This window comes from Salmo salar, chromosome 17, assembly GCF_965601325.2.
Source record: "Salmo salar chromosome 17, fSalSal1, whole genome shotgun sequence".
Taxonomy (NCBI): Eukaryota; Metazoa; Chordata; class Actinopteri; order Salmoniformes; family Salmonidae; genus Salmo; species Salmo salar.
This window is the reverse complement of record NC_138307.1, coordinates 3,845,511-3,869,303: the sequence shown is the minus strand read 5'-3', so window position 1 is coordinate 3,869,303 and position 23,793 is coordinate 3,845,511. Positions and strand designations below refer to the sequence as shown.

The window sequence follows — 23,793 nt, the reverse complement described above, 5'->3', positions numbered from 1 at the left end:
CAGTCAACAGTCGCCAGAGCCGCCCGCCAGTCAACAGTCGCCAGAGCCGCCCGCCAGTCAACAGTCGCCAGAGCCGCCCGCCAGTCAGGAGCCGCCAGAGCCGCCCGCCAGTCAGGAGCCGCCAGAGCCGCCCGCCAGTCAGGAGCCGCCAGAGCCGCCCGCCAGTCAGGAGCCGCCAGAGCCGCCCGCCAGTCAGGAGCCGCCAGAGCCGCCCGCCAGTCAGGAGCCGCCAGAGCCGCCCGCCAGTCAGGAGCCGCCAGAGCCGCCCGCCAGTCAGGAGCCGCCAGAGCCGCCCGCCAGTCAGGAGCCGCCAGAGCCGCCCGCCAGTCAACAGTCGCCAGAGCCGCCGCCAGTCAACAGTCGCCAGAGCCGCCGCCAGTCAACAGTCGCCAGAGCCGCCCGCCAGTCAACAGTCGCCAGAGCCGCCCGCCAGTCAACAGTCGCCAGAGCCGCCCGCCAGTCAACAGTCGCCAGAGCCGCCCGCCAGTCAACAGTCGCCAGAGCCGCCCGCCAGTCAACAGTCGCCAGAGCCGCCCGCCAGTCAACAGTCGCCAGAGCCGCCCGCCAGTCAACAGTCGCCAGAGCCGCCCGCCAGTCAACAGTCGCCAGAGCCGCCCGCCAGTCAAGAGCCGCCCGCCAGTCAGGAGCCGCCAGAGCCGCCCGCTAGTCAGGAGCCGCCAGAGCCGCCCGCTAGTCAGGAGCCGCCAGAGCCGCCCGCTAGTCAGGAGCCGCCAGAGCCGCCCGCTAGTCAGGAGCCGCCAGAGCCGCCCGCTAGTCAGGAGCCGCCAGAGCCGCCCGCTAGTCAGGAGCCGCCAGAGCCGCCCGCTAGTCAGGAGCCGCCAGAGCCGCCCGCTAGTCAGGAGCCGCCAGAGCCGCCCGCTAGTCAGGAGCCGCCAGAGCCGCCCGCTAGTCAGGAGCCGCCAGAGCCGCCAGACTGCCCGGAACCGCCAGAGCCGCCAGACTGCCCGGAACTGCCAGAGCGGCCAGACTGCCCGGAACTGCCAGAGCGGCCAGACTGCCAGAGCGGCCAGACTGCCCGGAACTGCCAGAGTGGCCAGACTGCCCGGAACTGCCAGAGTGGCCAGACTGCCCGGAACTGCCAGAGTGGCCAGACTGCTCGCCAGTCAACAGTCGCCAGAGCTGCCCGCTAGTCAGAAGCCGCCAGAGTGGCCAGACTGCCCGGAACTGCCAGAGTGGCCAGACTGCCCGGAACTGCCAGAGTGGCCAGACTGCCCGGAACTGCCAGAGTGGCCAGACTGCCCGGAACTGCCAGAGTGGCCAGACTGCCCGGAACTGCCAGAGTGGCCAGACTGCCCGGAACTGCCAGAGTGGCCAGACTGCCCGCCAGTCAACAGTCGCCAGAGCTGCCCGCCAGTCAGAAGCCGCCAGAGTGGCCAGACTGCCCGGAACTGCCAGAGTGGCCAGACTGCCCGGAACTGCCAGAGTGGCCAGACTGCCCGGAACTGCCAGAGTGGCCAGACTGCCCGGAACTGCCAGAGTGGCCAGACTGCCCGGAACTGCCAGAGTGGCCAGACTGCCCGGAACTGCCAGAGTGGCCAGACTGCCCGCCAGTCAACAGTCGCCAGAGCTGCCCGCTAGTCAGAAGCCGCCGGAGTGGCCAGACTGCCCGGAGCCGCCGGAGTGGCCCGACTGCCCGGAGCCGCCGGAGTGGCCCGACTGCCCGGAGCCGCCGGAGTGGCCCGACTGCCCGGAGCCGCCGGAGTGGCCCGACTGCCCGGAGCCGCCGGAGTGGCCCGACTGCCCGGAGCCGCCGGAGTGGCCCGACTGCCCGGAGCCGCCGGAGTGGCCCGACTGCCACGAGCCGCCGGAGTGGCCCGAGCCGCCAGACTGCCCCGACTGCCCCCCGGCGATGACAGAGTGGTCCGACTGCCTGGAACGGCCAGAACCGGAGCCACCTCCAGATATAGGTGGGTTGGGGAGGGGGGGTGTAGCACAGTGCCGTCGTTGACGGCAGCCACCCTCCCTTCTCTTCCTTTAGTAGGGGGGAATTTTTGTTTTGTTGTTGTGTGGGGTTGTTTTTCTTAAGGTGCTTCCGGGGTTAGCACCTTTAAGGGGGGGGGGGTACTGTCACGTCCTGGCCAGTATAAGGGTTAATTGTCATTTTAGTTTGGTCAGGACGTGGCAGAGGATATTTGTTTTATGTGGTTCAGGGTGGTGTATTAGTTAGGAGGGCGTTTGATTTATTATTTCCGGGTTTTGAGTTATGGTCTATGTTGATGTATTTCTATGTGTAGTCTGGTTGATCTGTTTCTATGTTGAGTTAATTGGGGTGGACTTCCAATTGAAGGCAGCTGTGTGGTGTTGCCTTTGATTGGAAGTCCTATATTAGTTGGGTGTGTTTGTCTGTGTATTTGGGGGAGATTGTTCCGTGTTTAGTGTGTGTAAACCTAACAGGACTGTCAGTGTATCGTGCGTTCGTTTTTGTTATTTTGTATGTTCGTTTTGGAATTTATTAAAAGTTCAAAATTAACCAGCTCAACTCTGCTGCATATTGGTCCTCATTTTCCGATGATGATTTCGCCATAACGTCCTCCGACGAAGAAATCCCTGACATTACTTTGATACATTTGATAAATTGGTTTATGTGAAGGGCATTATTTGTTGCTTATTCTCTACTTCTTCAGGGAATATAATGTCCAGGACATAACCTAGCCTGGTGGAACCAGCCTGTCACCATTCTATTTCACTTCACATTTTATTATATCTGAAGTGAAATAGAAAGGTGAACACAGCAATCAGGTTGGTTCTACCAGGATAATCATAACCAACATTGATAATGTAATCAGTGCTCTGTGTGTGTGACCGACCATTATCTTTGAGGGGCCAGGTATCAGGATATAGGTAAGACCCAGATGCAGACCATGTCGAAGTAACAATGTTTATTACAGCAACAGAGGCAAAGGGACAGGACGGCAGGCAGGCTCAGGTCAGGCAGAGGTTGGTAATCCAGAGGTGGGACAAAGGTACAGGACGGCAGGCAGGCTCAGGTCGGGCAGAGGTTGGTAATCCAGAGGTGGGACAAAGGTACAGGACGGCAGGCAGGGTCAGGTCGGGCAGAGGTTGGTAATCCAGAGGTGGGACAAAGGTTCAGGACGGCAGGCAGGGTCAGGTCGGGCAGAGGTTGGTAATCCAGAGGTGGGACAAAGGTACAGGACGGCAGGCAGGGTCAGGTCGGGCAGAGGTTGGTAATCCAGAGGTGGGGCAAAGGTACAGGACGGCAGGCAGGGTCAGGTCGGGCAGAGGTTGGTAATCCAGAGGTGGGACAAAGGTACAGGACGGCAGGCAGGGTCAGGTCGGGCAGAGGTTGGTAATCCAGAGGTGGGACAAAGGTACAGGACGGCAGGCAGGGTCAGGTCGGGCAGAGGTTGGTAATCCAGAGGTGGGACAAAGGTACAGGACAGCAGGGAGGGTCAGGCAAGGGTCAAAACCAGGAGGACGAGAAAAGAGAGATTTGGGCAAAGCAAGCGTTGATACAAAACCGCTAGTTGACTTGACAAACAAGATGAACTGGCAACAGACAAACAGGGAACACAGGTTTAAATACAGAGGGAATAATGGGGAAGATGGGTGACACCTGGAGGGGGTGGAGACAATCACAAAGACAGGTGAAACAGATTAGGGTGTGACACCGGGAGCTGATCTACTCTGCTATGCCCATCAATGGGGATCTGGGAAAGACTTCACCTCCAGCCTGAGCTCCTGCCTGATTACCAATGGTCGTTGATAGGGAGAACAGAATTAGGTGGGTTTGGTCTGACCTGTTCAAACTTCAACATAGTATGTTTCTGTGTCCGATATCACGTATCCCTTACTACCATTGGAAATAGAACAGTGACTGTGTGTATGTTTTCAAAGATGCATGAGATGCAGAGAGAACTGGCACTCAACACATCCACAATGAGGTGATTACTAATAATACTGTACAGCACAAATGTCCAGTAATAGCAACACCCTTTTCATTTCATCTGTCACTGATGAACTCTGCCTCAACTCTGCCTATTTCTACAGATGGATGCTTTTGCCAGATGGAAGCCTCAGTCATTTGATAGGGAGACCATAATTGGGTAGGTTTTATCTGACCTGTTCAAACTTCAACATAGTCATATCTGAGTACACAAACAAGTACTATGTGTTCACAGAAACATGTATGGAGCCAGCACATGGAGACTTGCAAGATGATGTGATGAAGTCCAGACTGACAGACAGGCTTGATACTGATGTCTCTGAATGGAGAGACACAACTTTTACTTGTATTGAATATTTTTATTACTCAGTTGAATGGTATCAGTCAAAATGGGGAGGGGAAAACCCTGTGTATTCTGCACCAGGATCATGGGAACTTCTGGAAGGTATGACCACTGTGAGTGCCATGGGGGCCTGCAATAATACTGCCATGGGGGCCTGCAGAGAGCTGGATGGAATGGTCTACTCATAGTGGGTGAGCGATGGGGCTGTGGCGACCAGGATGGGGCCACCTGATGACCCAGGTCGACCAGGAGAGAGGAAATGGTGGATGGAGACGACTACAAGAATGGCCCTGGCTGCTAGCTAGAAGATATTGGAGACCTTTTTGTTCAAGGGGACTGTTTGTTTTGAGTACATATGGGGGGTTTATATATATTTTTTAATTGTTTTTGCTAACTGGTGTGTGAAACATAATATTGCACGTGTGTCATTTTGCAGTGTTTTCACTCACTAGTGTGAGGAAACACTAATTTTAAAGTGGGTGAGAATGTCACAGGTATCACTACTTTCCATGTGTAACAATCAAGCATTCCTATTGCATGGTTAACGTATCATGTGATTTTGAATTGTGTACTTAAATCACCCTGTTTTTGTCTTCCAGGCAGCCACCCACGGGAAGGGGTGTAGTCCAGAGGCATGGTGGATCCTTGTTGCAACAAAGCTTATGACCTGCCACTGGCATTGAACAAAGCCTGTGTGTACATGCATGTATGCTGATGATTCAACCATATACGTGTCAGCAACCACAGCTAATGAAGTCACTGAAACTCTTAACAAGGAGTTGCAGTCTGTTTTGGAATGGGTGGCCAGTAATAAACTGGCCCTGAGGATCTCTAAATCTAAGAGCATTGTACTTGATACAAATCATTCCCTAAGCTCTAGACCTCAACTGAATCTGGTAATGAATGGTGTGGCTGTTGAACAAGTTGAGGAGACTAAATTACTTGGTGCTACCTTAGATTGTAAACTGTCATGGTCAAAACATAGATTCAATGGTTGTAAAGATGGGGAGAGGTTATGTTTAGTTTTTCTGACACCACTCTCAAAAAAGCAAGTCCTGCAGGCTCTAGTTTTGGCTTATCTTGATTATTGTCCAGTAATGTGGTCAAGTGCTGCAAATGAATACCTAGTTAAGCTGCAGCTGGCCCAGAACAGAGTGGCATGTTTATTTTATTTAACTAAGCAAGTCAGTTAAGAACAAATTGTTATTTACAATGATGGCCTACTGGGGAATAGTGGGTTAACTGCCTTGTTCAGGGGCAGAACAACAGAATGTTACCTTGTCAGCTCAGGGATTCAATCCAGCAACCTTTTGGTTACTGGCTCAACACTCTAGGCTACCTGAAGGCCTACACTGGCTGTGCGCTATCCTATGGGACTCTCAATCATGGCCGGTTGAGCTACAGCCTGGATTCAAACCAGGGTCTCTCTAGTGACACCTCTAGCACTGAGCTGTAGTGCCTTAGACTGCTGCACCACTTGGGAGCCCAATATTAAAACAGTTAATTCCCATACCAGGAGTCGAACCTGGGCCGCCTGGGTGAAAACCAGGAATCCTAACCGCTAGACCATATGGGAACCAATCATGTCTTGCTCTTCAGTATAATGAGAGGGCTAACAGAAATACTAATACAAAAAAAAACATATTTAATCATATTCAGAGACAAATTTTTCAAGTCTGTTGATACATGGATAGTCAGGTTTCGCTAGCCTTATCAACTTGACAGTGTCCAGTCTATTGGTTAAGAGTTGAGGAGAGACTGACTGTGTCACTTCTTTTTATAAGAAACATGTGAAAACAGTCCCCAAATCCAGAACAAATTCAAGAAAGCGTACAGTGTTTTATATATATATATATCCATTATTGCATGGACCTCCCATCTCATATTGCTCAAATGAACAGCAAACCTAGTTTAAAAAAAACTGATAAAGCAACTCCTCTCCCCTATTTGGCCTATAAATTGTGTATGCGTTGATATATAGGCTTTGTGTGCCATTTTTAAATGTATGTAGTTCTGTCGTTGAGCTGTTCTTGTCTATTAATGTTCTGTATTATGCCATGTTTTATGTTGTGAGGACCCCAGGAAGAGTAGCAGCTGCTTTCGCAACAGGTTTTGGGATCCTAATGAAATATCAAAAGCTTAAGGCTGAAATGTTTGATGAGACCACATGGCAAATGGACATGGCTGTATTGGGCACGGCTCCACTAGGGGGCAAAGAGGGCTTAGCCCCCTAAGTTGAAACTTGTGTTGTAGTTTTAACTTTAAAAAAGATATATCTTTAGGGTTTATACAACTTTGAATAAGTGGGATGTATATATGTATGTGTGTGTGTGTGTGTGTGTGTGTGTGTGTGTGTGTGTATACTAGTTTATAGGTAATGAATCATTATTTCTTATTACGGATTTACAAATGATCTGTAAACTATTTACAAAGGTATTCCCATTGTTATTTTCAGTACCTAAATGCATCTGAGTTAGGGATGGATCAACATTTATAGAATGGTTACCTGGAGGAAAATGGGGGAGGGTCATGCTTTTTAAATGTCAGTCAAGGGGAGGGTTTAGTATGTTTTAAATCTAGTCCAGCGGAGGGTCATGTAATTTGTAATTGATTACATTTCAATATTTCTCAGTGTTTTAGAATGAGTTTCTTATTAGGCTATATATCGATGTGTGCCTCATCTCTGATTCTCCACTGGGCGTGCAATATCAATTGCGCCTATAGGCTATTTAGTGTGGTCTCAATTCAATGATCCATAGCCTATAGGTTAGGAAGTGCATGCTCAGAGAAGCACAGAGCGAAGTTATATTTCTAAGATCCTGGGATGGTGTAAACACACTGCAATTTCTATTCTAATCCTAAACCCCGGCCTGTTTTGCTTTTACTGATCAAAAACGTGTTTGTATGCTGCTTAACCACTACGTTGGCAGTTTAAGAGTCAAAGGTTTCTTCCGAAAATAATTTATGATTAGGCCTAGTCCAAAAACCTCTCTTCTGTGAGGAATAGCCTATGTTCTGTTTAGTTTGAGGAGAGCACTTTTAATAGCTTGCTACTACTATAATTGAATTTATAAAATATGTTTCTTGCATATTATGTATTTATTAGAGTTATTGACCTCAAAATAAGCCAGATTTGAGTAACTTACATTGTGGTGCTGAACCTTGACGCAGCAGACCCAGCACAATCAGTCGGAAATGGACAACTCATGGTGCAAATTCGAGTAGGCACAATTAATTTCAATCACAATTAATTTCAATTTGAGTATTATAGAAATGGTCCTCTAGATTAAAGAAATGTGCTCAAACTTACTTTCAATTTCATAGCAATGGGAAATGACACATTTTTGACATGAAGCACATGTCAAAAACCACCAATGGTCAATACCAGCTCCGATAACCTTAGGTTTGTGTCTCAAATGGCACCCTATAGTGCACTACTTATGACCTCAATAACTAGCAGTAGCCTACCTGTTGTTATTCGAGGCATGAATACTATGTGTAGGGTGAATCTGCATGAATACTATGTGTAGGGTGAAGCTGCTCCTAGGCCTAGACGCTGATCTTGGATAATTTCCCCCCCAGACTAATGGCGAAGGTTAGGATTTGGGGAGGGGAAGCTGATCCTAGATCTGTACCTAGGGGGAAACTTCACCCCGGAGCTGAATAACATGGTAGAGGTAGAATATTTTTCAGTTGGAAATACAAATTGGATTGAACTTCAATATGAGCCATTTTGAAGGAGTGGGAAAATTGCCTTGCACGACACCTTATTGAATAAAAGGGTTGATTTGCTTAGCAATTTCACTGCAGCGAAGTGCTGGCTGTCTTTCTCCTTTGTGTGAGCAGAATGAACACCTCAAATAGCCTTTATGCAGAGGCTTACTTTTACTTGAATATGGAGCACAAATTATGTCTAGGCTGGACTTGTTGTTGTGCTCTCTCCCTTCTACCTCCTCTCTGGTATACACTCACTGATTCACACTTACCGATTCACACACGCGCGGGTACGTGCCCGTGCATGCACACACACGGCCATTTACTGGTGTACTGTGTTTAGAAGTTTTCTTGGGTATTTATTGAGGCAGAGTAGACAATATGATTTGGAAACTTTAATTTAACTTTCATCCTGAACATGTTCATAGCGACAACATATAAACAACACTGAAAGATTGTTGAGAAACATCACCATCATAGGATTAATTTCATCATTCACTCATCATTCCCCAGTCCTCCGAGAGCAGGTCCAGACCCGTCTTCACTGTGCACATGCAGGCAGCCTTGCTCAGAGTAGGGTGAAGTTGCCCCTAGACGCTGATCCGGACAATGGCGCCGGAGGGGATGGCTGCTGCTTTACGGGCTCCTAACCAAATGTTAGTTTTTTTCGTGTTGTTTGTAACTTATTTTTGAACTTGTAGATTTTGTAGATAATGTTGCTGCTACCATCTCTTATGATCGAAAATAACTTCTGGACCACAAAACAGCGATTACTCACCTCGAACTGGACAAAGATTTTTTTTCTTTAATGAGTCAGACGCGAAGGATATACTGCCTTCTCGGTAACAGGCCCAAATCCTAGTCATTTGCGTGAAGAAAAGACAGATAAAAAAGGGGTGGAGGTCGGGCTGCCTTCTGAGAATTCCACTACCATCCGTTCTATTGGCCAACGTGCAATCATTGGAAAACAAAATGGATGATATACGATCAATGGGACATTTAAAAACTGTAATATCTTATGTTTCTCTGAGTTGTTGCTGAACGACGACACAAATAATATAGAGCTGGCGGGATTTTCCATGCATCGGCAGGACAGAGAAGCAATGTCTGGTAAGACGAGGGGTGGGGATGTGTGTCTATTTGTCAATAACAGCTGGTGCGCGATGTCTAATATTACAGAAGTCTTGAGGTATTGCTTGCCTGAGGTAGAGTACCTTATGATAAGCTCTAGACCACACTATCTACCAAGAGAGTTCTCATTTATATTATTTGTAGCTGTCTATTTACCACCACAAACCGATGCTGGCACTAAGACTGCACTCAATGAGCTGTATAAGGCCATAAGCAAACAAGAAAATGCTTATCTAGAAGCGATGCGCCCAATGGCTGGGGACTTTAATTCAGGCAAACTTAAATCTGTTTTTACCTCATTTCTACCAACATGTCAAATGTGCAACAAGAGAGAAAAAAAACTCTAGACCACCTTTACTCCACACTCCATTTGGCAAATCTGACCATTTTATTTTCCTGATTCCTGCTTACAAGCAAAAACTAAGGCAGGAAGTACCAGTGACCTGCTCAATACAGAAGTGGTCAGATGACAGACTGGAATATGTTTTGGGATTCATCCAATGGCATTGAGGAGTATACCACCTCAGTCATCGGCTTCATAAATAAGTGCATTAATGATGTCGTCCCCACTGTGACCATACGTACATATCCCATCCAGAAGTCAAGGATTACAGGCAACATCCGCATTGAGCTAAAGGCTAGAGCTGCCGCTTTCAAGGAGCGGGACACTAATCCGGGCGCTTATAAGAAATCCCGCTACGCCCTCAGACGAACCATCAAACAGGCAAAGTGTCAATACAGGATTAAGATTGAATCCTACTACACCGGCTCTGATGCTCGTCGGATGTGGCAGGGCTTGAGAACTATTACGGACTACAAAGGGAAACCTAGCCGCGAGCTGCCCAGTGACACGAGCCTACCAGACGAGCTAAATGCTTTTTATGCTCACTTCGAGGCAAGCAACACTGAAGCATGCATGAGAGAACCAGCTGTTCTGGACGACTGTGTGATAATGCTCTCGGTAGCCGATGTGAGCAAGACCTTTAAACAGGCCAACATGCACAAAGCCGCGGGGCTAGACAGATTACCAGGATGTGCACTCAAAGCATGCGTGGACCAACTGGCAAGTGTCTTCACTGACATTTTCAACCTCTCTCTGACCGAGTCTGTAATGCCTACATGTTTCAAGCAGACGACCATAGTTCCTGTGCCCAAGGAAATGAAGGTAACCTGCCTAAATGATTACCGCCTGTAGCACTCATGTCTGTAGCCATGAAGTGGCCTTGAAAGGCTGGTCATGGCTCACATCAACAGCATCATCCTGGATACCCTAGACCCACTCCAATTCGCATACCGCCCCAAAAGATCCAGAGATGACGCAATCTCAATCACAGTCCACACCGCCCTTTCCCACCTGGACAAAAGGAACACCTATGTGAGATTGCTGTTCATTGACTACAGCTCAGCGTTCAGAGACCTGGCAGTGCGGTGCCATGACAATAATCTCTCCGTCAATGTGAGCAAGAAAGGAGCTGATCGTGGACTACAGGAAAAAGCGGGTGGAACAGGCCTCCATTAACATCGACGGGCTCTGTAGTGAAGCGGGTCGAGAGTTTCAAGTTCCTTGGTGTCCACATCACCAACGAATTATCATGGTCCAAACACACCAAGACAGTCGCGAAGAGGGCACGACAACACCTTTTCCCCCTCAGGACACTGAAAAGATTTGGCAATGTCCTCAGATCCTCAAAAAGTTCTACAGCTGCACCATCAAGAGCATCCTGACCGGTTGCATCAACGCCTGCTTTGGCAGCTGCTTGGCATCTGACCGTAAGGCGCAACAGAGGGTAGTGCGAACGGCCCAGTACATCACTGGGACCAAGCTTCCTGCCACACAGGACCTATATACTAGGCGGTGTCAGAGGAAAGCACAAAAAATGGTCAAAGACTCCAGTCACGGTACCGGGGCACCAAGTCTAGGACCAAAAGGCTTCTTAACAGCTTGTACCCCCAAGCCATAAGACTGGTGAACAATTAATCAAATGGCCACCCGGACTATTCACATTGACACCCCCCAATTTGTTTTTACACTGCTGCTACTCACTGTTTATTATCTACATTTACATTTTAGTCATTTAGCAGACACTCTTATCCAGAGCGACTTACAGTAGTGAATGCATACGTTTCATTTTTTTTTGTACTGGCCCCCCGTGGGAATCAAACCCACAACCCTGGCGTTGCACACACCATGCTGGCGTTGCAAACACCATGCTCTACCAACTGAGCCACAGGGAAGATCTATGCATAGTCACTTTACCCCTACCTACATGTACAAATTATCTCAACTAACCTGTACCCCCACACATTGACTCGGTACCAGTACCCCCTATATATAGCCTCATTATTGTTATATTATTGTGTTACTTTTTATAATTTTTACATTAGTTTATTTGGTAAATATTTTTTCTTTCTTGAACTGCATTGTTGGTTAAGGGCTTGTAAGTGAGCATTTCACAGTAAGGTCCTATTGTATTCGGCGCATGTGACAAATAAAGTTTGATAAAGTTTGATTTAGATCTTGGGTCAATTTTGTAGTATCTCCACTAATAGTTAAGGTTGGGATTGGGGGAAGGGAAGCTGATACTAGATCTGTACCTAGGGGAAACTTCGCCCTGGAGCCGTATGTTTACAATCCTGTTTCTACGGCACAATTCATAGTTTTACACAGTTTTCCTTGCCTGGTCCCAGATTTGTTTGTGCTGTCTCGCCATGTCCTCAGGTCATTGCCACATAAAGGAATTGGCAATACAGCACAAACATATCTAGGACTAGGCTACAGTTTTCTCTCCTTTGCCTTGTAGAAATAAGATAGGGAAGAGCACTGGCCTGAAGGAAAGCCAGCTAACAGACATCTCTACCAGAGAAATGGTACAAATAAAGCCAGCTAACAGACATCTCTACCAGAGAAATGGTACAAATTAAGTTACGTACTTTGTCCCCTCACTCATATTCATTGACATAGAATATGAGTCAAATACTACTAGTGGTTTTCACCCCCGTAAAACTGATCAGTTGGATTGACCCCCACCCCCACACTAAATGGTCAAAAGCAGATCAGTCCGCACAGTCATTTTAAGTGATTCAGAGGTTTTCAACCCCGCCCCGCCCCGCCCCACACACACACACAAAACACCAATCAGTTTAATTGACCCAATCACACCCACAAGAAAAGGTCAAAGTGGTCCAGTCCACATGCAGTCATTTTAAGTGATCCAGACGTTCGAAAGGATATACGTACAGTCTCATCTTTCTCTGCTAATACACTACACTGCAAGCTTAATCCATGATGTGCTCCTTCAGAAAGGCAAGTAGCCTGGTCAGGGTTCTCCATTTTGTCTTCCAAGTCATTTGCGATTGCAGCCCGGATACGGAGGGGGAGGGGAGTAGCTGTCTGTCCTAGGTGGGGTGGGAGTGTAGGGAGGGGGGCGCATGGCCGAAGGGTACATCTCATAGTCATAGGTGTAGGGAGGTGGGGGTCCTGGAGAAAGAGGGAGAGACAGACAGACACAGAGAGAGAAAAGTGCATGTTTGTTAACAGTAGTTGCTGGATAAATAAAGATTATGCCAATACACACATACTACACACATACAACATACAAGTACAACAGACCCGGCTATGTCATTGTATCTGTTTTGATGGGGCTGTAGAAACCAGTGGAGATGACGGCTCATAGTAATGGCTGGAATGGAGTCAATCAGAGGAGGCTGGTGGGAGCAGCTACAGGAGGACAGGCTCATATCAAACACAGAAAAAAACACTAAATAAACATATGGAAAACACGTTTGACTCCGTTCCATTGATTCCATTCAAGCTATTACAATGAGCATGTCCTCCTATAGCTCCTCCCACCAGACTTTATTGAAGTCAATGGAATGGTATCAACCAATGGAAACCACATGTTCGATACCATTCCATTGTCTCCATTCCAGCCATTATTATGAGCTGTTCTCCCCTCAGCAGCCTCCACTGGTAGAAACGTTCTAGACTTCAGTATGTGTTGGTCATTGGTGGAGGAGCAATGTCCTCTATTGGTGGAATCATTGCACTGCAGGGAAATGGGTAAATTGGAGGCAGGGTAATTTTCTGTTCAGCCGGTTAGTGGAGGAGCAGTGGTTAAGGCCTGTATTCATAAAGAGTCTCAGAGTAGGAGTGATGAGCTAGGATCAGTTTGCCCTTTCAGACCATAATGAATAAGATGAGGACATACACACCAAGCAGTGTCTGAGGAAGGCCTGAAAAATACCAAAGACTCCAGCCACCTCTGTTCTCTCTTCTTCCGTCCGGCAGGCGGTACCAGAGTATCAGGTCTCGTACCAACAGGCTCCGAGACAGCTTATGAGACTTCTATACAGATAGACAATAGCTGCCCACCTCCACCAAGGACTATATGCACTGACTGTAGAGTACAAGTCAAAAGTTTGGACACACCTACTCATTCAAGGCCTTTTCTTTATTTTGACTATTTTCTACATTGTAGAACAATAGTGAAGACATCAAAACTATGAAATAACACATATGGAATCATGTAGTAACCAAAACAGTGTTAAATAAATCAAAATATATGTTAGATTCTTCAAAGTAGCCACTCTTTGCCTTGATGACAGCTTTGCACGCTCTTGGCATTCAGATCCCCAACCATTCAAATCGGGGACCCGAACCAGCGACCTCTCGGCCACCGGCTCAAGCTCACAGACGCCAGGCCTCCAACCTTCCAAGATCCCCCCACAGTTCCCCTCAAGAGATTCCCCTCAACCATCCAAGAAACCCCCCACAAGTCCCCCTCGAAAAATCTCCCCCCACTCCCCACCCGCCACCATCCCCCTCCAACCCAACCAAAACCACCACCGACCGACCGACCCAATGCGCCAACAACCAACAAAAAAAACTAAAGAGAAAAAATACAAAAACAAAGGAAAACAACAACAGAAAACAACAACGCAAAAACAAAAGACATCAAAGACAACAAAAATCACGACAGCAAGGCCAAATATATGCGTTTCTGTGCAGGTGTGGCACTATTTACATTTGTGTATGTGTGTGTCCCGTGTGTGTGCACGTGTGTTTCAATGCAAGTTTCAATGCAAGTGTGTGTATGCATGTGTACGTGCATACAAGCGCACAATGTTCCTTTTTAATGTTATTTAAACATGCACTTGGATGCACTAATGACTCCATTCTATGTGCATCAAAATTACAATCTGTTTGTCTGTGCCTTTTGAAAGCCTGACACCGTAAGATCGTATTTTATAACTTAGCTGACGACGGGGCACACACTAATTGAATCAATGTTGTTTCCACGCCATTTCAATGAAAGTAAAGTAAATGTAAGATGCACATAAAATCAACAGTGTAATGTTTGGAAGCAGTCTCGTGTCAGGTGAACTGTTTTGTCCTCACATTTGGTCTGATAAATTCCCCATAATCTCCAAAGTGTTCTCTTTCAATTGCTACCATGCTCATGTATATGCTTTTTATAGTTATTCTTGTAAATATATATACATTTGTCCCTATCTATATCGGCCAATTTTCACAAGTGTAAGGGGTTAAAGGACCAGGGCAGTCAAAAATGTTATTTTCTTGTGTTTTATATATATGGAATAATACTGTGAAATTGTGAAAATTATGATAATGCCCATTTAGAGGAACATTTCTGGGATCTTTTATTTCAGCTCAAGAAACATGGGACTAACACTTTACATGTGTTAACATGGGACCAACACTTTACATGTGTTTATATTTTTGTTCAGTGTAGTTAAAAGACCAATAAGAAAGAGAGTTCCAAATCTCTCTGACAATAACAGATCGTTTTCAGTTTTCCTCTCCCCACCCAGACCAATTCCAGACAGTCCTAGCAAAATTCTTGCATAAGAAATTGCTCTTTTGCTAAGAAGCTAATTTTGTTTGTTTTTCGCCATTTGAATGGAAAACAATCACAGTAAGGTACTTAATCGTTACCCGGAAAGGATTTGATATTGAGATAAAAATGGCTGCATTGGACCTTTAAGCATTTCACTGTACTTGTGCATTTGACTAATACAACTTTAAACTATATGGACCCTGAGAGCTGACCTAGGATCAGTTTAGCATTTTAGATCATAATGAATAAGATTATATGGACAGGGGGGACCTGATCCTAGATCAGTCTTACCTGGGTAGCCCTGGGACACAGTGTTGATGTAGGAGGTGTTGAACACGTCCACCTGGGCCCCTCGCCCGTTCTTCACACACATGCACACACACAGGAAGAAGGCTGCCAGCGCTGCCATCAGAAACACCACACCAAACACGATGCCCGAGATCGCCGTGCCCCTAGAAAACGCACACACACACACACACACATGCATGCAAACACACAAACAAACACGTTTGTCACTTTGACTGAATGCTCCCCTTTTCATTCTAGTTCGTGGCTGCTGGTAAGTCATCTCATCCAATTAATCTTCTCACAAATCAATTCTGCATAGAATTTCAATTCACCTCCCTACCTCTTTAAAGAGTATCTTAAATAAATCCCACGGCCACCGCCTCCCCCAAAAAGGCTATTTTGTTGAAAACTACTTTGTTGAGGGAAAACGTGTTTTTTAAATTTTATTTACGGTAACCTTTATTTAACTAGGCAAGTCATTGTAAATTCCTACCAAAAGGAAAAAGACGTCCTGCGGGGATGGGGGCTGGGATAAAAAATAAAATAAAAAAACTATATCAAGCTCTAAACCTTCAGAGGTAGTAATCACACCTGTGGGGAGAGGGGCATTCTTCTTACAAATCCACATCACCTTTGTTTTGGAGGTGTTCAGAACAGGGTTAAAGTTAGAGAAAGCTTGTTGAACACTAAGAAAGCAAAATCTGGGGAAGGGCCAGCTGAGTATATTACTGTATCATCTGCATATAAATGGATGAGAGCGCTTCCTACTGCCTGAGCTATGTTGTTGATGTAAATTGAGAAGAGCGTGGTGCCTAGGAATGAGCCTTGGGGTACGCCCTTGGTGACAGGCAGTGGCTGAGACAGCAGATTTTGTGACTTTATACACTGCACTCTTTGAGAGAGGTAGTTAGCAAACCAAGCCAAAGACCCATCAGAGACACCAATATTCCTTAGCCGGCCCACAAGAATGGAATGGTCTACTGTATCAAAAGCTGACACATCCATAATCTGAGCGGGAAAAATATTGCATGCCAGAGAGAATACTATAGACATCAAGAAAGCCAGTCAGTAGATTATTGACAAGTTTTTCCAACACTTTTGATAAACAGGGTGTCACGTCCTGACCCTAGTAAGATGTAATTTTCTATTTTCTATAGTAGAGTAGGGCAGGGCGTGACAGGGGGTGTTTTGGGTTGTTCTATGTTTTCTATTTCTATGTTTAAGTTCTAGTTTGTCTATTTCTATGTTGGGATTGTTTGGGGTTGATCTCTAATTGGAGGCAACTGATCCTCATTGCCTCTGATTAGAGATCATATTTAAGTAGGGGTTTTTGTCATTGTTGTTTGTGGGTTATTATCTTTTGAGTAGTGTGTTTTCCTTTCTGCGTCACGGTTTGTTGTTTTTGTGTTTTCAAGTAATTTAAGTGTATTGCATTCAGTTTCACAGTTAATAAATATGTGGAACTACGAACACGCTGCATTTTGGTCCAATCCTTCAAACAGCCGTGACACAGGGCAAAATAGAAATAGGCCTATAACAGTTAGGATCAGCTTGATCTCCCCCTTTAAATAATGGACGAACCGTGGCTGCCTTCCAAGCAATGGGAACCTCCCCAGAAAGGAGAGACAGGCTTGGCGATAATAGGGGCAGCAACCTTAAAGAAGAAAGGTTCTAAACCATCTGACCCAGATGTTTTTTTGGGGTCAAGTTTCAGGAGCTCTTCTAGCACCTCGGACTCAGTGACTGCCTACAGGGAGAAACTTTGTAGGGGAAAAAGAGGGAGAAGCATTGGGGATAGTCGCATTAGAAGGGGTGGGAGATGAGGAAATGTTGGATGGGCAAGGAGGCATGGCTGAGTCAAATAGGAATCCTGACTTAATGAGGTGGTGATTAAAGAGCTCAGCCATGTGCTTCTTGTCAGTAACAACCACATCATCAACTTTAAGGGACATGGGCAGCTGTGAGGAGGAGGGTTTATTCTCCAGGTCTTTAACCGTTTTCCAGAACTTCTTGGGGTTAGACCCACAGAGAGAGAACTGCTCCTTAAAGTAACTCACTTTGGCCTTCCGGATAGCCTGAGTGCACGTATTTCTCATTTGCCTGAACGAGAGCCAGTCAGCCTGAGTATGCGTGTGCCGAGCCTTTCGCCAAATGCAATTCTTGAGGTGGAGTAACTCTGCAAGATCACTGTCGAACCTGTTTTTAATTCTCCTTTTCTTTATGGGGGCATGTTGTTAACAATACCACTGAAAATGTTTAAAAAAAACAGGTCCAAGCGTCTTCGACAGAGGGGATCAAGCTGATTCTATATCCTTTTACAGAGGCCAGTTCATTTATTTTATTTATTTTACCTTTATTTAACCAGGTAGCCAAGCTGAGAACAAGTTCTCATTTACAATTGTGACCTGGCCAAGATAAAGCAAAGCAGTTCGACACATACAACAACACAGAGTTACACATGGAGTAAAACAAACATACAGTCAATAATACAGTAGAAAAATAAGTCTATATACAAAGTGAGCAAATGAGGTGAGATAAGGGAGGTAAAGGCAAAAAAGGCCATGGTGGCAAAGTAAATACAATATAGCAAGTAAAACACTGGAATGGTAGATTTGTAGTGGAAGAAAGTGCAAAGTAGAAATAGAAATAATGGGGTGCAAAGGAGCTAAATAAATAAATACAGTAGGGGAGGAGGTAGTTGTTTAGGCTAAATTATAGATGGGCTATGTACAGGTGCAGTGATCTGTGAGCTGCTCTGACAGCTGGTGCTTAAAGCTAGTGAGGGAGATAAGTGTTTCCAGTTTCAGAGATGTTTGTAGTTCGTTCCAGTCATTGGCAGCAGAGAACTGGAAGGAGACGGCCAAAGGAGGAATTGGCTTTGGGGGTGACCAGAGAGATATACGTGCTGGAGCACGTGCCACAGGTGGGTGCTGCTATGGTGACCAGTGAGCTGAGATAAGGGGGGACTTTACCTAGCAAAGACTTGTAGATGACCTGGAGCCAGTGGGTTTGGCGACGAGTATGAAGCGAGGGCCAGCCAACGAGAGCGTACAGGTCGCAGTGGTGGGTAGTATATGGGGCTTTGGTGACAAAACGGATGGCACTGTGATAGACTGCATCCAGTTTATTGAGTAGGGTATTGGAGGCTATTTTGTAAATGACATCGCCAAAGTCGAGGATCGGTAGGATGGTCAGTTTTACGAGGGTATGTTTGGCAGCATGAGTGAAGGATGCTTTGTTGCGAAATAGGAAGCCAATTCTAGATTCTAGAAAAAAATAAAACATATAACGACTTCAGAGTCACTCGCCCCAACAGTGCATGTGTGCTGGAGGCGAGCAAAAGCTCGGGAGGGGGGGGGGAGGATACCAGACAGGGGGAGACAGGCCAGGGCAAATGGTGAACAGATCGCCAGGTGGAATCCAAGCAGCAATGCAGTAAGATTGTGATATGTTGTTGTCTCACCTAGCTATCTTAAGATGAATGACCAAACATGTCTGTGGTGCAACCATGGAGATCTGCTCAAATATCTGATTATATGACTCAGACCTGTGTGTGTGTTAGTGTGTATGTGTGTACATGCACGTGTGCTTTTGTGTATGTATGTGGTCAAAATCCATTTAGAAGGCTGTGGAGAAGCTGTAGAATGAGATGAGATATCTCTCTTGAGACAAGGAACCATTATTCCTCCCCATTACCTTATGACAACCATGGCCTTGAAAGAGCTACATTATATGGCTAAATAAAATGAGTCCACATTCAATGGGCCTATTCAATAGCACTTTTTTGTGAAACCCCCACTTGTTCAGCATCAACTTTATGGTGTAAAAATTGTGAATTTGGGAGTTTTAACTGTGGCATTAATTCATGTTCCATGCTTACACAACAGTTTAATATCATTATTCTCTTCATTGGTGGACTGTAGCAGGTAGCATGTGTTATACTCCATAGGTGGACTGGTGAGGAGGACTGAGAAAGCGAGAGGCCAGCTGTCTTGAGCCAAATGACGAAGGTCAAATCTCTCAGAGGGGTCATGCACTGCATGTGGAAAGGGCAAGTGGTAGAGAAGTGATTGTGTGCGTGTGTGTAGTTGGTGAGTGTGTGTTTATAGACTGAGGGTGACTGAGTATGTGTGTATGTATAGAAGGTGACATTGTGTGTGAGCATATGTGTGTGTACTTACGAGAGGACATCTCCCATAAAGGCGTAGTAGGAGCAGCAGAAAGGGGGAGAGCCTTCACAGCAGTACTCCACACAGCCATCACACTGGGCCTCACTGTGACCTGCAGGAGAGATGCAATACATTATATGGAGACGCATACACACACACACACACACGCGCACGCGCACACGCACACGCACACGCACGCACACACACACACACACACACACACACACACACACACACACACACACACACACACACACACACACACACACACACCTACCTCTACTACGGACACATGCACACACTCACACACCCTGCATCTAATATGCTGAGAGAAAGGTAGAGAGTGCTCTTTGGAATCAAGATTTCCAACACCGTTTAAAGGCCAAAATCACAATGCTGTTTTCATATTACAGAAGGTTAAAAACACAATGGACAGCAGCTACGGCACATACACTTAAAACTTTGTCTTTTGCTTAATCGAACCTTTTCTAAATATGGAAATGTCACTAAGATCAAGACTTTTTAAAGAGTAACTTAAGAGTTTTTTTCCCCCACTAGAGTAAAACAACCATATTGCACTTAAACTCACAAAACAAGAACTAAGATATTTGATAAGTGGAAACATATAGTCCTTATAGAGGGTTTATGAAGGCTTCATTAAGCCTTAAACGGTGTTCATCCTGTAGGGTGGCACCTAAACACAAACACGACACATCAAAAAGGGTGATAATAAGAGGAGCTGTGTGACAACAGGGCGATGTGAATGGAGATCATACATGACATTTCAGAAACTATTTGCTTTATGTGAAAGCGTATACTTTTAGTCAACTGCACTATTCACTAACTTCACCTCTGTGTTCTTTCTCTCTGCACTAGTCTGAACCTGCAGATACCTCTCTCTCAACAAAGCTTTTCCCTTTGTATACCCTGTAAGCCTTGGTTGGGTGGGGAGTGTGTGTGTGTGTGTGTGTGTGTGTGTGTGTGTGTGTGTGTGTGTGTGTGTGTGTGTGTGTGTGTATATATGTATGTATGTATGTGTGTGTGTGTGTGTGTGTGTGTGTGTGTGTGTGTGTGTGTGTGTGTGTGTGTGTGTGTGTGTGTGTGTGTGTGTATGTGTAAAAAAAAGGCACTTCTCTTTTCTCACTTGAACTGACTTTTCTGATAAATACTTTGTTGATTGTGATGTGCTGTCTCTCCTAGCTACAGTATCGTAAGATGAATGCACTCACTGTTAAGTTGCTCTGGATAAGAACATCTGCTAAATGACTTAAATGTAATCTAAAAATGTGTAAACCTGTGTGTGTATCTGAGCACGACAAAGATGAAGCACTGAAGGTTACAGGCACTCTGAGGCTTTGGAGATCTGGGGCCGGATTCACAAAACCTTCTTAAGAAGAAATTTCTTACGTTTTTTCGTAAGTAATGTTTTGTGAATCCGGCCCCTGGTTGTGAGAGTCCTTCAGTGGAGACACATGGATACGTGACAACTTGAAATTAATGGGATGGCTTAGGGAGAGTGGTCTCAAAATGCGAAAGCACTTGAAATAAAGGACATTTGGAAACACTACTTGTGGTATTTGAACACACACGGTCTGTCTAAAGGTTGTATGTCCTATATCTCAGTGTTTGCCCTCCTCAACCCTCACATAATTTAACCCAGACACAGCCCTGCAGTTTCTCAACCTTCAAGCATACTGCCACAAATTACTGGTGTGTTCAAGGATTTTCATCTTCATTCCTGCTTTATTCTCACTTTGTTCAAAAGCTGGTGTATTTTCAACGCATCCCTTACAAACTGATTGATGGCCGATTGTATTTTCCAACCCTGAAAAGGCTGTGTGGGCCTATAATAGTAGCCTTGACCATGGGGCTCTGGTCAAAAGTAGTGCACTGTGTAGGGAATAGGGCGCCATTTGGGCTGCAAACACATTTCTCCCTGTGAAGGGTGGAGTGTAACTACTTTGATGTGCATGTCATCCAACGATGGGAGTCTATATGGGTGGTCTATCTTGAGGTCTATCTCCTTACCTCCAGGTCCTGTCGCTTTTTACGCTGGGGACAATGGCAGTATAGTTCTGCGACTAACGCCGAGCAGGGCTTGTACCCCCCACATACACACAAGCTCGCACACACTTTTGTCTTCTAAGTATATCGCTTCAGAGTTTTGATGTAAGGATTTATGCAAATTGTTGGGTTACATTTACGAGATCAATTGAGCCTTTTTCATTGTAGAAGTGGCGATACATACAGTAAGCTACAGTAGTTTTATTTACCCAGGGACTGTTTTACCATTGAGTAAATGAACGGTAGTAGGTCTGATGATCCGCTACTTTAAAGCACGGATTTTAGCGATATTGCTACCGTTCGTTTACGTTGTGAAACCTTCCATGCAGTTCACATTCACAATTAGCCGAATAAAAAAGTAAACCATTGTTAAAGGAACACTTCTGCTGATAATAAAACATTTGCGCACGTTGAAGACGACAAAAGCATCCTAGAGAACCAGGGACAAATGAACGAACTCTTACCGGTAAAAAGACAAAGTAGGAGAGAGTCCCGTAGGAATTTCCACCCCGCTGCCTCCGTTCTTTCCATATCGACTGATAGCATAGGCCTACTTTTTCTAAATGTTGCTCACAGTTATTCTCAAACGATAACGTCCGCGTTTTCCATCGATATGCGCCTACAAAGGAGACTATGGGATATAGTCGCTCGCCGAAACATCGCTGAAATGCGCAATTAAATTGAGTTCTCTAAAAAGTTCCATCGAAGAGAGCCATGAATGGATCTTTGCTCCAGTCATAAAAATGCTCAAATCAGAATGAAAAGTCTCATTCCGTTTCTTCTTCCACGTGTTCCCGTATCTCTAATAGTGTTTCCTTCACTCTTTCCTCGCTGTTTTCTTCTGTTCCCTTTTCCCCTGGAGTGGGTCCTAGCGCTTCCCCTCCCCCGCAGCAGCTATTTTCTCAAATGACTCTGTTGACTGGGTGGGAAAAGGGATGGAAGTACCTCAGTAACATTCGCATCTCTCCGGCATAAAAGACGCCCCCGCCATCACGACCACTTTGAAAATGAAAAATATATATATAGGTCTATGTCCTGTACACACACACATCTCACGATCATTTTGAGAGGAAATATATATGTATATATTTTTAAACTGTGTTTACCAACGTCCCTCGTCAGAAACCAAACAATATCCACCCTGCCCCTCTCAACATGTCCTACAAAACATCCACGAACCTCTATTTTAAATGTTCAAGGAGCACGACGTTTGTTTGATATAACTTATAACTAAACTTCTTCATCTTGTAAAATGTAGGCTAAATGGGTTGCTCAAGCTTGTAGGATTGAATGACCCCCCTCTTAAACACCATCTTTAATCAACCTAGACCTATTTACCTTGTGTGACAGTCAAACATGGTTATGCCGTCATATAGGGCCACTCATTCTGCATAAAATACTCATTGTTTTAGGTGAGAACAGTCCAGTATCTCTTTATTACGAAGATATATTCTGATGCTTATAAAGACGGAATAAGCGTGAATCGCAGGTTTGGCTTTGCCATGATGCGTGAAAGAGGAACTTGGATATATAGATAGATTAATTCTAAAATGTAATGCATTAGTTCTAGTTGAAGTTTCCTCTAGGTGCAGATCTAGGATCAGCTTCCCCACCCCCAACAATAACCTTAACCGTTAGTGGGGAAAATGCAAAACTGACCCACGACCATAGTCTAGGGGCAACTTCACCCTACACCTCAGAGTGGCATCGTGTCATTCTTATGACAGCTTTATTGCAGGAAGTGCAATCTTCAACTCCCACGTTACTATTCTGTTGGATCATATTTAACTTCATAGGGAACCGTGACCTTTTACAGAAATGCCACCCATTCATAATTGCTCACAGATGACAGGGGTTTTAGGCAGTTAACTAATTGGGTGTTGTTGGTGGGAGTTTTTGCCTTTTGTCTTGCACCGGCAGGCAACCGGCAGGCAGAGATGGGAAAACTTAACAGAAGTACAACAATAGTGTAATTGTATTCTATAAAGTTCCCAGTTCCCAAGGAAATAAGCATTTTCCATTGGCAACAACAGCAACACAAATGTGGTAGGCTACCTTAGTGGCAACTCCACAGTGCTTATGGGAAGAGCACAGCATTTAATATATCTAGTCCAATATCTGTTGTAGTAGAATTGATATGCTCTTTAAATAAATTGTAAGTCTGTCTTTTCAGTGGTTGAAACATATATCACTGTAATGTGGAGAAGTTAGCATTGAGCTGTAACGGTTTGGGCTTCTCTTTTCATTTCCCTTCTTTGGCTCTTTTTTTTAATAGTCAACATAAGCTAAACTTAGAGGGAA

At 45.5% G+C, this 23,793-nt stretch overlaps 1 protein-coding gene and 1 non-coding gene across 2 annotated transcripts; both read right to left on the bottom strand.

The window, feature by feature from the left end:
* Window positions 1–5,772: 5,772 nt before the first annotated feature.
* Window positions 5,773–5,844, bottom strand: trnae-uuc (transfer RNA glutamic acid (anticodon UUC)). The gene has a single exon. It is a non-coding gene; the product is annotated as a tRNA-Glu (tRNA).
* A 2,520-nt stretch (window positions 5,845–8,364) lies between these two features.
* cyyr1 (cysteine/tyrosine-rich 1) lies at window positions 8,365–22,448 on the bottom strand. Its single transcript, XM_014151322.3, has 4 exons — window positions 21,957–22,448; window positions 19,441–19,540; window positions 15,263–15,423; window positions 8,365–12,591 (listed from the first exon to the last, which is right to left on the bottom strand). Exons 1-4 carry the CDS (start codon window positions 22,036–22,038, stop codon window positions 12,458–12,460), a joined length of 477 nt encoding a protein of 158 aa, XP_014006797.1. The 5' UTR covers window positions 22,039–22,448; the 3' UTR covers window positions 8,365–12,457.
* Between the last annotated feature and the right edge of the window lie 1,345 nt (window positions 22,449–23,793).

What these genes read in the sequence shown, in the direction of transcription:
- cyyr1 (XM_014151322.3), bottom strand. Translation starts at nt 22,038, where the DNA reads ATGCTATCAGTCGATATGGAAAGAACGGAGGCAGCGGGGTGGAAATTC. An exon ending in CCTACTTTGTCTTTTTACCG is followed by an intron (nt 19,541 to 21,956) that starts GTAAGAGTTCGT and finishes TCTCTCCTGCAG; the next exon opens with GTCACAGTGAGGCCCAGTGT. An exon ending in TGTGTCCCAGGGCTACCCAG is followed by an intron (nt 12,592 to 15,262) that starts GTAAGACTGATC and finishes CTCTTTCTCCAG; the next exon opens with GACCCCCACCTCCCTACACC.